This window comes from Nicotiana tabacum, chromosome 6, assembly GCF_000715075.1.
Source record: "Nicotiana tabacum cultivar K326 chromosome 6, ASM71507v2, whole genome shotgun sequence".
NCBI lineage: Eukaryota > Viridiplantae > Streptophyta > Magnoliopsida > Solanales > Solanaceae > Nicotiana > Nicotiana tabacum.
Window position 1 is genome coordinate 108,478,488 of NC_134085.1, and position 12,847 is coordinate 108,491,334.

General features: G+C 35.8%; 1 protein-coding gene across 3 annotated transcripts; it reads left to right on the forward strand.

The window, feature by feature from the left end:
• The first annotated feature begins 6,952 nt into the window (after positions 1 to 6,952).
• Positions 6,953 to 12,396, forward strand: LOC107784249 (uncharacterized). Of its 3 annotated transcripts, none has more exons than XM_016605347.2 (6): positions 6,953 to 7,651; positions 8,570 to 8,676; positions 9,130 to 10,433; positions 10,517 to 10,878; positions 11,016 to 11,569; positions 11,652 to 12,396. In XM_016605347.2, the coding sequence occupies exons 3-4, from the start codon at positions 9,588 to 9,590 to the stop codon at positions 10,787 to 10,789; spliced, it is 1,119 nt and encodes a 372-aa protein (XP_016460833.1). In that variant the 5' UTR covers positions 6,953 to 7,651; positions 8,570 to 8,676; positions 9,130 to 9,587; the 3' UTR covers positions 10,790 to 10,878; positions 11,016 to 11,569; positions 11,652 to 12,396. The 3 variants fall into 3 exon arrangements, with proteins under 3 accessions (XP_016460833.1, XP_016460834.1, XP_016460835.1); XM_016605348.2 differs by having other exon boundaries at positions 11,019 to 11,569; XM_016605349.2 differs by lacking the exons at positions 6,953 to 7,651; positions 8,570 to 8,676 and having other exon boundaries at positions 8,692 to 10,433.
• The last annotated feature ends 451 nt before the right edge of the window (positions 12,397 to 12,847 follow it).

Consider the following 12,847-nt stretch of genomic DNA (forward strand, 5'->3'; position numbering starts at 1 on the left):
CCGCTGGCCCGAGAATGTACTACTAATATTCTGTTCGAAATTCGAGCAACTTTGACATTAAATTGTGGGGCTCTGCTTTTCTAGGATTTGGTATCATTTTCAGTTCCATTATTGCAAAACCTAAGGTCTTCATAGTTTTGAGAACGCCGAAGATGACAAGTCCAGCTGCAGCAGGTAACGGACTCTTCAAGTTCCTCCGCCCTAAACTCCGCCCTCAATCCACCGATATTCAGGCTGCCGCCACGTGGGGCGTTGCCGCCGGTACCGGCGCCCTCTGGGTCATCCAGGTAGCGAATCTCTCATTTCTGCTTTGAATATTTTGAGATCTGCACTTTGTATTTCTCCAGATCTTTGTTTTTCCTTTATCTTTTTCTGTATTTTTTTTGTGTTGTCTTCCATTCAATTCGGATACCATGTCGAAGATTGAGATGCGAGTTATTGATCAGATAATAAATTATATGTATCAGATTCTCCTTCGATCTCGCAAATCATAATCATTGCTAGGTGCTTAATCAGGATTAATTTGGAGATTTAAATAGTTGACTAATTGAATATTGGTCGGCTTTTATTTTCTTTTTATCTCCACGATTAAAGTTGCTAGGTTCCTGATCTATGTGATATTATGTCAATTAAATGTGCAAAAATTTCAGTGAATAGGATGCGTTAGCGGATAGATGTATTTGGATTGAAGGAATAACAAGAAGGAGAGGAGAGGGATAGGTTATTAGTGTGGTGTTAGACGGATAAGAAAATTAAAGAGAAGGGGAACAAACTTGTTATTGGTAGCATGTTTGACAGATAGGCAGGAAAACAAAGAGAAGGGAAAGGAACATTGCGCTGGTTTTGCAACTATATGATGCGCTGCCCTTCCTTTGATCCTTCACAAACAAGTGAGTGGGCGGGTTTGTAGGGTGGTAATGAACTTTGGTGATCCATGAACTGCCCTGCACTCAATGTCTTGAAGCAACTTACTATTGTAGTCCGTATGGATCCTAGATAGATTGAGATGCCCCACTGCCTCATAGCTTTTGCCACTCTTTTATGTGCATTTCTTCATTCTGCAATAAAAGAGTTTTATTTTATGCCATCAAGGAAATTTTAGTTTATTTGGGCATTCTGTGTTGATATTACTTGTGGTATAACAGGTTACACCCGCTAGGATGTTTTCTCCTAATAAAATTTACCCATTAGACAACTTGAAGTATATGCATTTGTTCTCTAGTCTACGCCGTAAAAGTTATTATATTATCTGCCCAGTGATTTGGCAATGAAGATTATAGTTTTGCAATTTTCCTTTCGTTAAAATTTTCTTTAGCAAGTTCTAGTGGAAGGAGAAGGGAAGCCTTAAAGCAATGGTAAAATTGTCTTTTGTGTGACCTATAATTCATGTGTTCGGGCCGTGGAATTAGCCACCGGTGCTTGCATTATGGTAGGCTGCCTACATCAATGCCCCCTTGCAGTGCGACCCTTCCACGGACCTTACGTCGTGCACCAGGCTGTCCTTTAAGGTTTAATGTTAGGTTATCAAATTCGTTCATGGAGAAAATAAGAAATTGTATTCTATGTTATGTGTCAAAACTTAGTTATTATGTCAATTAGTTACAAAACCAATTTCCAGGAAACTACTGAGCTCGCTCTATCCACCAGAACCGCTATCTCTGTCCCAGTACCAGTTTCCCTCCGTCCTCTTCTATTCTCCTATTCCTGAAGAACGCCTAGTCAAACGCCCAAAAAAAAAGCAAAATGTTTCAGACATTGATGATCTTGATCACGTCTAGGTCAAAGAGTTACTATATGCTACCAGTTAATGAGAAAAAGACAGAATTTTCTGGTGCATTTGTTGTGGCTCTTTGGGTTGGTTTTCTGTGGAGGTGACATGAATGATAGGATTTTTGGGAGGAGGGTGCAGGTGGCAATAGTTTCCTAGCAGACATCTTATTGAGCTATTGTTTTCTGATTGTCATAATTTTTGAATTTTTATACTGGTTTTACTCTTCTTATCTGTTGGTGGTTGCCTTTGTTCTGCAGCTTTATGCTCTTGCAGTTTCATATGGAAACATTTGGTGCTCTTGATTGATTTATTGCTTGAATTGGTTAACCAACCAGATAGTGCCTTTTATGAGTTGCCTACCTATTACTCAGTTCAAAAGGTTCTTCAGGATGTGTTGTTGATGGTTTATTTCTTATATTTGTGTTGCATAGTTCCAGTTGTTTGTGGTTTGACATTTATGTTAGGTTTCTGCTATTTCCTTAATTTTTCTGAAATTATATCTGTTTCTTTCTCTTGTTTCAAAAAACACAAAGAAACTTCCTGTGTCTGATAAGACCTTTCCTTGACGAACCTTAGCATTTACCTGCCATAATGAGGAAGTTTCAGAATATATCTACTTATGGTTTAAATGCCTCTATCACTTTGTCGTATAACTATGTTCTCTATTTCTTTTCTTTTGTATTGTTTGTAATTTTAAAATTTGCTGTTCAGCATCAACCAGCTGTTGACTTAGTCACTTTTTTCTCAAAATGGTCTTAAATTAATGTGCCACCTGTCATTTTCAAGAAAGAAGAGGAAATTGTTTCCGGAAATTTTGTCCACTTGTTCTCCATGCCCTTTTGGTTAAGATTTTATTCATTTTAAAACTGTTAACGTGTTATCAATTTTGTGTTACATAGAAATTGCTTGTTTAGCTGGTTTCAGATGCGGTATGTTGCAATTTATGTTGTGTTAAACAATGGACGGGTAGGTTTAACAATAGATGCTAGATGAACATTTCCTATCTAGAGGGAAGTTCCTAAAAGTATGCTGAACTGGATGGGATATTTATGTAATTAGCTGTTTGAATTGATATCCCGAATAGGTTAAGTCATGTATAACCAATCTGAAGAGCTACAAAGAAAGTGTTGGTTAGGTTCTGTTGGTGCCTGTTTTTTGGTTTTACTCCCTTTGAGATTGTTCAGCACATTTGAAGTCAATGTAGTTGCTGCCTCCTCGGGGTTGGCATGTAAACTTGACTTAGTGATATATAAAGTTAATTTGCATATCTGACTTTATTCTTACTTCCCATGTCTTTGCAGCCATGGGATTTTTTGAGGAAGACATTTATGGAGAAGCCGGAAGAAGAGAAGTAAACAAAAATGTCAAAGAAGCTGGTAGCTAACTGATCATTTTTGATGATAAACAATCCTTGAGCAGGATTAAATCAATAATACATTTTCATTTCGTGGTCCTTGTTAGTACAATCACGAGCCCTTGATATTAGCTGCTTCAATCAATTTCTCGGTTTGGATTTAATTGTCGATTGTCAAGCTTTGTTCTTCATTAGTGTTCATATTGTTAACATGATGCTTCCTGTGGTGTACTCGCCAGAAAGAATAGCTATCTGTGTATGCAGAGTTTGAATGGGTTTTCAAAATAATAAAAGATTTTTAATTTCAATTGGTGCTGCATGTTCAATTTTACCACATCAATTCTAAGGCTTTACGTCTAGGATCATGTTTGTGCTTTGCAGTTTGACATTGATTGCAGTTAGATATGATGGTGTAGAGCGTCTTATGCGATTTATTGCCAGTAGCTTTATCTTTTTCCTTCTTTTGTAGTATGTGTTAGTGCGTTCCCATTGTTGTGTTGTTGGTAGCTATATTTGTCAGTATTTTAGTGTTCTTTGAGACAATTGAATTATGATGGAATTCACCGTCTTTTAGACAAGTGTGAAGGTCCAAGCGTGCCGGTGCTTGTTTCTCCAACGTCGCATAACAGACCATCCACACTGTTAAAGAAATCATTCCCATGGTTAAATAATTGGCTGCTATATTTACGCTGCTATGTGCAAGTCATTTTGTTGGGAGGGGTGGGCATAGAGGGTCTAGGAAACGAAGAGCAGAGAAAAGAGAGTTGATTAAAACTCAATTCTGTTTTCACCATTTCACAGCAGAAGATAGGAAATATTTAGCCTTAGGGCTTTGAGTTCAGTGCTAAGAACACAATGTTGAGATGTGTAAATTGCGTTTATTGAGTGTATGTTTTGAGTTTGAACTTTAATACTGACATGAAACTTGTTATTTAAGAGAAAATAGGTTAGAGGTTGGATGGGCAAGAGATTATTTTTATTAAAAAATACATAAGGAAAAAAAAGGAAGCGAAATGCGTTAGCTTTGCCTTTTGTAAAAGCAAGTGAATCTAATGCTGAAGTAGACTATCTAATTTTGGACTCCCTCTAACTGATTCTTTGCTTACAGAAAAGAATCTGGGATTCAAGTAACTGTCATGCTTCTAAAGTAGAAGCATTCTTTGCACAGGTAGAAAATCTCGTTAAATTATACAACTTGACTTTTTTTTTTGAACAGTAGGAAATATATTAATAATAGCTAAGTGTCAGGTTCTGACATATACAACCCAAGCTGCCGCAATTGGCACTAACATTTGCACTACAGCCTTCTAAGGCATCAACATAGCTTGCAATTGGCACTAACATTTGCACTACAGCCTTCTAAGGCATCAACATTTCCTAACGCAGCCAACTTAGTGCATGTAGTAGCAGAAGTAATTTTTACAGAATAAAACCTCTCCATGTCCCTTTGATACTGTGTCGTCGCCGGTTCCAGTGGGGTAGACAAAAGACGAAACTTATTTATGTTTCACCTTTGTTCTGGCCTCTTGTGTTATATATGATGATACTATGCAACAATGTTTTAAGAGATGGAATGGACACAGCGGCGGATCTGCCTTGGAGCCATTGGTGCCTGTGAACCCATGCTTGTGGCTCTAAATTTGTATTTTTACTATACATTTTTTTTAGAAAAAGGTGATATATTCTTCTATGCCCCCATGCTCTCAAATGAGTGTTTGGTGCATTGGCTCAATCTTTTACCATAAGACACATGCTTTGCTAGGAGGTAATGAGATCAAATCTCATTTAGAGTATTCTTTTGTTTTTGCCCCTTGTCCGCAGGCAAGTGCCAAACTCTTTCTTTATCTTTTTTCCTTTTTTCCTTTTTTCCCTTTTGAATCTTTCTTTTTTCCTTTTTCTATTTTTTTCCTGATTTTTTTCCCACAACCAAACAGCGTTAACCTCTTCTTCTTTTTTTTACCCTCGTGAAAAGGCTTAGCATTACACTTAAATATATTAGCTTAAAGATATGTACATCATCACTATAATTTTACTATCTTGATAGATTACTTACTATATTAAAGGTTACCAATCAAATTGTGGTAAGAAATTACCTATAATTAATCTCTAAGCAAACATAATCGGTAATAATAATAATTTACACCTTTAGTATGTAAATTGAATTTTTCGGGAGAAAAAGAATACGCCTATCTCACATATCTCTCATCATCTACCAAGCTCCCAACTCTTGTGACTTTCGAACCTTAGCCTGAAAATTGCTTGAATCGCAAATTTGGTAATTGCGACTCGTCCCTCTTTCGTCGTTGTCAGCAGTGGTGCACCCATCTTCTTGAATTTCTGGATCCACCTCTACCCTTCTGCCTCGCCTGAAGAAGTAACAACCTGCATGCATAAATTAAACGTGTGTAAGTAGGATGGTCATGCTCAATCATGGTTATTGGTTCTGAATCGTCCGTTTCAATTTCTATTGGAAGCAAGCCGTGGGTGATAACCATCTGGAGGCCTTCCTGTAGTGCTTGGAGTTCCACTTGAGCTGATGAGAGTGTGTGCACTTTCATGGTGAAGCCATTATCCAGCGCCCTACATGGTTTCTAACAATTCCTCCAATTCCACCTTGGTATCTATCAGCTTTGAAGGCACCATCTATGTTTAGTTTAAGCCAACCTTGCGGTGGCTTGTGCCAACTTACCTTTATAGACTTGTGAGGGGAGTTTGTTATGTACTTTTCAGTCATGAGTTTATATTCTAGAGAGGTGTTAATAATAGTTGTCCATAGAATTTTGTGAGAAGTATTGTTGTGGTTATTAGCATTCCTATTTTTCCAAATGTTCCATATGGCAAAAGGAAAAACCTCACTCCAAGAAAGATAGTAGTGGTTAAAGTAATTGTTATTTTGCCTAATATAGTTAAGCCAATGAGTATTTTGCGCCTTATCATTCAATTGGAGACCATAAGTATGCCATAAGTTGTTGATAGTAGAGCAATCCCAGAATATGTGGTAAATTGTTTCCTCATTGTTTTTGCAAACCGGGCAAATTGGGTCGATGTTAATACCTATATTTGCCAAGTAAGATCGTGTAGGAAGTCTATTATGGTAGCACTTCCAAATGAAAATTTTGATCTTGTTTGGGCAATGTAAGTTCCAGATCCAGCTGAAATCTTTGTCTTGTTTTTCCTCTTCGTTTATGATTTGACAGCACGAAGAGGTCGAAAACAGGCCATTTGAGGATAGGCTTCAGACGTTGTGAATACTGTGAGATTTATCAATGGGAGGAGTGATTGCACTAATGCTATCAACTATTTGGGTAGGAAGATCAAATGAGATTTTTGTGAAGTTCCATTTACCCTGCTTCCTAATTAGATTTACTGTAAAATTATCCTCATGCTCCATTAGTGGCCCCGCGATTGCATTTCTAAGGTTCCTTACGTTGGGGATCCAGTTGGATTGCCAAACACTTAGGGGGCCTTGTTGTTAATACAACTTGACTTCAAAGAGCCATCAGGTCCCTAGTTCCCTGTTTACTTACTTTTATATTTGTTGTATTAATTTTCTTTCATTAGTATGAAAAGAATGCTACTATTAGTAACTTTTAACTTATTAACCATGCTTCAACGATTGTCAAGAAATTATTTAAATATTATAATAATCTCATATTTTTACGTTATATGCTAAAATTACTGTTTGGGAGTCAAAACTTTATCTTTGTCCACAAAAGTTTCAAACATTTGCCAAATATTTTAATCAACAAGAAAATGTAATGTACAATATTTTTTTATACAGTTTTTACATATGTAAATTATTTTTTAAAGAGGGAGTATAATAATCTATATCTATCTATCTATCTATCTATCTATCTATCTATCTATCTATCTATCTATCTATCTATCTATCTATCTATCTATATTATTATAAAAGCATGAATAATTTACGTTAAATGTTGTACGACTAAAATATCCCCGAGATATCAACCGACTTTTATGCCCTTGAAAATTTAAAGTCTTTCTTTACCATATAATTTCATATTGGATAAAAGTGTAAAATTAAGAATTTTTCTCATACTAGGATTTTGAAATTACCATCACTAGACACAGTTATTATACCTAATTTGTAATTGATCGTAATTAAGTGCTGACTTTAATCCTCTATAAATAAAAACTGTTTGCTTACAAAGTTTACACGTGATTTGCATAATTGTTGTTTGATCATGAGTTTCTGCTAGCGATGGATGCCAACCAATCCGCAGGAAATTTTTCATCTAATCTACATTTTATTTCATATTATTAGCTATACAGTTATTGAATTGGGCTTTTGTTGTTATTTTTTATTGATACTTTTTGTTCATCGTGTACCCGTGAGATTAAATTCAATTCACTTACTTTTCGCCTTGTCTTCCTCTTAAATTTGATGCGAAGGTTTTAGATGCTAGCAAAAAGTTCGATAAATCAAAATAACGGATCATACAAAATAGATTGAGAGATTATCCGCGACAACGCTTGGTTGAATTGCACAAACATCGACATCTAAGGTAATGAAAGAATTTCTTTTCCTTTACGTGTTTGGCAATTATGTTACTACTTTTTTCTTAGGCGGTTCTTTGTTTCGTCTAATTGATACATGGGCATAAAAATATTTTTGTAGAAGACGGATTCCTGAATAATCACATTCGATGCACCAAAGTTATATATTGTCTAGCATATAACATGCAAAGGATCTAGATCTAAAGGAGGAGGTTTGTCGTACCTATAAATTGTACTTATGTAGAAACACTGATAATACAATGATAATTAGCAAACTTCTTAACGTTGGGTTGAAATACTTTTTATTATGACGATAATTGTATCCTCTTGATTTTGAAATTAAATAGTGTTATAGGAGATGCATTATAATCTTTTTTAGGTTAATCATTCACGTGTAGAATATAATTTATCAAGGGAGAATATTGACAGAGAAAATCTATGAGTTCTATCTTAATTGTTCTGGCATTTTTTGAAATTGAATAAGATAAAATTTAACTTATTTTCCTTTTCAAAAGTGCTAAGTTAATAATTCATATAAGTGCATGCTGGAAATAATTATTTCCGTCATCTCTATTCCTTTTTAAATACGGAAAAGGGTCAGAACTGACCCTGAACTATAGTTTCAGGGTTAAAAATACCCTCCGTCCACCTTTTGGGCCTTTGATATCCCTAACATTATTTTCTTGGCCTATACATGCCACTCCAACTAACGGTTCCTCATTTAAAAAAAGAAAGGTTAAATACTAATTACGTGGCAAATTCTCATTGGCTTATTTTAAAACAAAAGACCCGTGTCCATACCCAATCTGTTGAACCCAAATCGGCCCAAAATAACCCACCCGCTCTGATCCATTAACAAATAAAATACGGATTTCAGCCCTCTTCTTTACTAATGTTTATTCTACTTAACCCTCTCTCATGTTTAGGCGATTTAACAATCCAGAAAGTGTCTGCACTTTATAGAGGTTGAAGCATACAATATTCGTTAAAGTTGAAGAACTGAAGTTAAAATACAAGATTTTCTCTCATTCAAGTAAGATTCTATTGCTTTTGTGAATAAAATATGTTTAGGGTTTTGTTGAATCTGTCAACTTTTGTTGCTTCTGAAGTTTTAGGAATATTCACTTGTTTTTTCGATGTTTTGATGCCTTTGCTTAGTCAATTTCACATTGCATGTGGTCCCGATTGGTTTTTTGCTGTCCGAAATTTATGGTTTAAGGGAATGGTCTCTGATTTCTTTATTCTTCTGTGGTCCCAATTTGAATATTTTATGTTATTTAGCAGTTTGTTGGTTGCATGTGGTCCATACATATTTTATGTTTCTGGTAGGGTTTGGGGAATTAATTTCTTCTGTATTTATTCGTATGAGGTCTGTTTTTTAGGGTCAATAAAGAATGTTAGTTTTGCTTTTATTTTTCTGTTTTTATATGTCTGATGGGTCCCTTTATCTTATTATTGTATGGCTTGTATATGACTTTTTTTGTAGAATGCTTGAGAAGATAGACTTGATCTTTAATTATGGGGGCAGATGGGTCTTGAAGCCTCATGTGATTTACATTAAAAACCTGAATCATGTGTTGCAAGGATATGATGTGGATATGCTGTCTTATATTGATATTTGTGCTGAATACACTGAAGTCCTTAAGTTAAGAGAGGTGAAACAGATTTTAGTCACAAGGTCTTCAGGTAGATACTTGTGGTTGAAGGTGATGATGGCATAGAAAATTAATATCTATACTATCTGCCAAGTTCAATGTGGTTCAGGTATTTCCTGTACATGAAGGTGAAGAACAAGTAATAGCTCCTAACATTATTCAGTATAATGAACAAAATATTGACACATTAGAGATTGGTACTGATTGTGACTCCTCTGATGAAGAGGGTGCTAGTGAAACTAATTCTAGTGACAATGATAGTGAGCAGTTGGAACTTTTCAGGAAGGAAATGACTAAAGAAGTCACTGAAAAACTAGAAAAATACAAAGAACTAGAAAAAAGAATGAGTTTTAAAAGCTTGGCTGACGCTAAAAGAGTTGTGGGATTTTATGCAGTTGCTAGTAGCAAGGGCCTTAAAGTAAAGAAGAGTGACACTACTAGGGTGAGATATAAATGTGACATAGGATGTCCTTTTGTGTTCCATATATCTTTGGATCAAAAAGATCAGGGATTTAAAATCAAGACCTTAAACTTGGAACATAACTATGATCCAACTTATAAAAATAAAAGAGCTACTGCCAATACTTTAGCACACTATTTCAAGAACAAGGTTCAAAATAATCCAAAGTACAAAGTGAAAGACATGAGAGTGGATCTGGAGGAACAATTCAAACTTAATGTTAGTTATTCCACAATGAATAGGGTTAAAAGACTTGTATTAGAGAAATTAGAGGGTAGCTACATTGATGATTATAACAGATTAGAGGCTTATGCTCAAGAGTTGAGGGATAGCAATCCTGGATCTGATGTGGTGATAAACATATCCAAAGATGCTTTGGAACAAGGAAAAAGGAAATTTCTAAGAATGTATATTTGCTTCCATGCTTTGAAAAATGGTTGGAAAGGAGGATTGAGACCTTTAATAGGTCTGGATGACACTTTTCTAAAAGGAAAGTGTAAGGGAATATTACTTGTTGCTATGGCACAAGATTCAGTGAAACACTTTTATCCCCTAGCTTGGGCAGTGGTTGATAAAGAAACTGGTAGGACTTGGAAGTGGTTTCTAGAGTTGGTAAGAAGTTACTTGGATTTGCAAGAGGGTGAAGGAGTGACATTTATGTCCGATATGCAAAAGGTAATATCTAATTATTTTTTTATCCACATGTTTCTTTGTACTAGTTTGACTATATGTTTAACTGCTTGCTTTCATTTTTGTAGGGTCTGATTGATGCTGTTTCTACTGTGCTTCCTAATGCAAATCACAGATGGTGTGTTAGGCACATAGAAGCTAATTGGAGCAAGAAGTGGAGGGGTTTAGAGTTAAAGAAGTTGTTGTGGTGGTGTGCTTGGAGCACATATGAAGAGGAATTTACAGATCATTTAAAGTCCATGGGTGATGTGACTGAAGAAGCTGCTAAGACCTTAGTAGGATATACACCCCAAAATTGGTGTAGAGCATACTTTGACACCATTGCAAGAATAATATGGTAGACAATAACTTTACAGAATCTTTCAACAAATGGATTTTAGAAGCAATATAAAAACCTATAATCAAGATGCTGGAAGAGATTAGAGTTAAGGTACAAATTTGATGTTTAACTGTTTGCTTTCATCTGTTAACTATTTTTTCCCTTCTTAACTGTTTCTTTCATTTGCTTAATTATTTTTCCCCTTCAATACTTCTTAACTATTTTTTTCATTTGAACTTCTTAACTAGAAGGTGATGAACTTGTTAAAAAATCGTGAAGAAGAGTGTAGAAACTGGAAAGGAGAAATTAGCCCATATGTTATGGAGCTATATAGTGATTATAGAGCTATTACTGCAGAATGTGAAGTTGACTTTAATGGAGACTTTGGATATGAAGTGATTGAAGGTCCAGACAAGCATGTAGTGAACCTAGAATTGAAGAGATGTACATGCAGGGCATGAGACTTAACTGGAATACCATGCCCTCATGCCATTAAAGCTTTACTCCATAAAAAGCTTGATCCTTTGAGTGAGGTGCATTGGTGGTATTCCAAAGAAGCCTACATGATGGTGTATATGCATAAGATATAACCTGTTAGAGGTGATAAATTTTGGAAAGTTGAGCCAGAACATGCTATGGATCCACCAAATGTGCATAAAATGATTGGTAGACCAAAGGTCAAGAGAACAAGAGAAAAGGATGAGGCTAGGAAGAGAGAGGGGTTATGGTCTGCTTCAAGGAAAAGACTTCTTCATGTGGATACTGCAGTGAACCTGGTCACAATATCAGAACTTGTCCATTGGTAATCTTTTAAACCTTACTGAAATGAGTTTGTAGTTCCACAATTTTAGTTCCATAGTAAACATATGTTTTTTGTCTTGTAGGTCCAAGGAGAATGTTCTCAAACAGTGGAAGATGTGCCCTTGACAGCACCTCAAGACAGTCAGAATTCAGATTTTGCCTTTATGACTACTCCTGGATAGAATGTTTCTTTGAGTGAACCACCAGCTCAACTACCCAGTCAAGCAAAGAAATCTTCTCAACAAACCAGTCAAGCAAATAAACCTATTCAGCACAAACATGCTGCAACTAAGAAGACAAGTAAACAAGCTGCTACACCTTCTAACATGACAGTAGATGAAGATAATATTGATGATGCTACTGGAGATGGAGATGATGATGAAGATCCAGATTTGAGGCCAGTGGTGATATCTGAAGCTTGGACTATGCTTCAACAAAGAAAGTTGCACCAAAAACCTACCGGTACCAGGAAGATTAGTTTCAAGGGAGATGGAACTGGTATAAATTTGCCTACTAATCTGCCCTATTCACCCAAAAAGGTGACTTGGAAAGGCAAAGCAGCTGTGACTTCTAACCAATTGATAGCTAAAAAGGAAGCAAGAGTTGGCAAGCTAAAGGCTAAGAGGGCCAAAACTGCCTCTAAGTAGCAGCCACTTCATTTAGATCCTTGAATGTTTTGTAATGACTGATTCAAACTTAAACTTTTTTTTTGTTATTTTGTGGTGAATCAGTTATGAATGGTGTTGTGTTGATTCACCCCAAAATATTTTTTGATGGGCTTAATTTGTGGTGAAACAATATAACAACATGCTGTTTGACTTAAATGCACTCTAGTTTATTGGCTAAAGAGAGCGCATATTTCAGTAGAATTGATTTTAAATGCACTCTAGTTTACATTGGCACAGATGATATCATTGTGTCTTGAATCTTTATGTTTGGATCCCAGTGATCCGTTCTTGTTTGGATAATACTTCAGATGTGCCCATCTGATGGTTGAACTGATAACTTGATTTCAGATTCTAGTACTGGCCCTACTGCAAAAAGGCTTCTGCACTTGAAGTCTCTGTTTTGGAATATGCTTGAGATTACTTCCTGTGCACTTGAAACATTTAGCTTGCTGAAGCTCTAACAAATGTTTTAAATGTTTCTTTTATAAAATTTCTAACAAATACACACATCTGTTGAAGCTCTTCTGCATATAGTCACAAACCTATAGCAAATTAAACTTGCAAATTATACTTATCCATGAGGACTTGATATCTTAGTGTATCACAAACCA

Excerpts from the sequence above, each read along its gene's own strand:
- LOC107784249 (XM_016605347.2), top strand. The coding sequence starts at position 9,588 with ATGACTAAAGAAGTCACTGAAAAACTAGAAAAATACAAAGAACTAGAA. Across the intron at positions 10,434-10,516 it reads TTATGTCCGATATGCAAAAG|GGTCTGATTGATGCTGTTTC; the intron begins GTAATATCTAAT and ends TCATTTTTGTAG.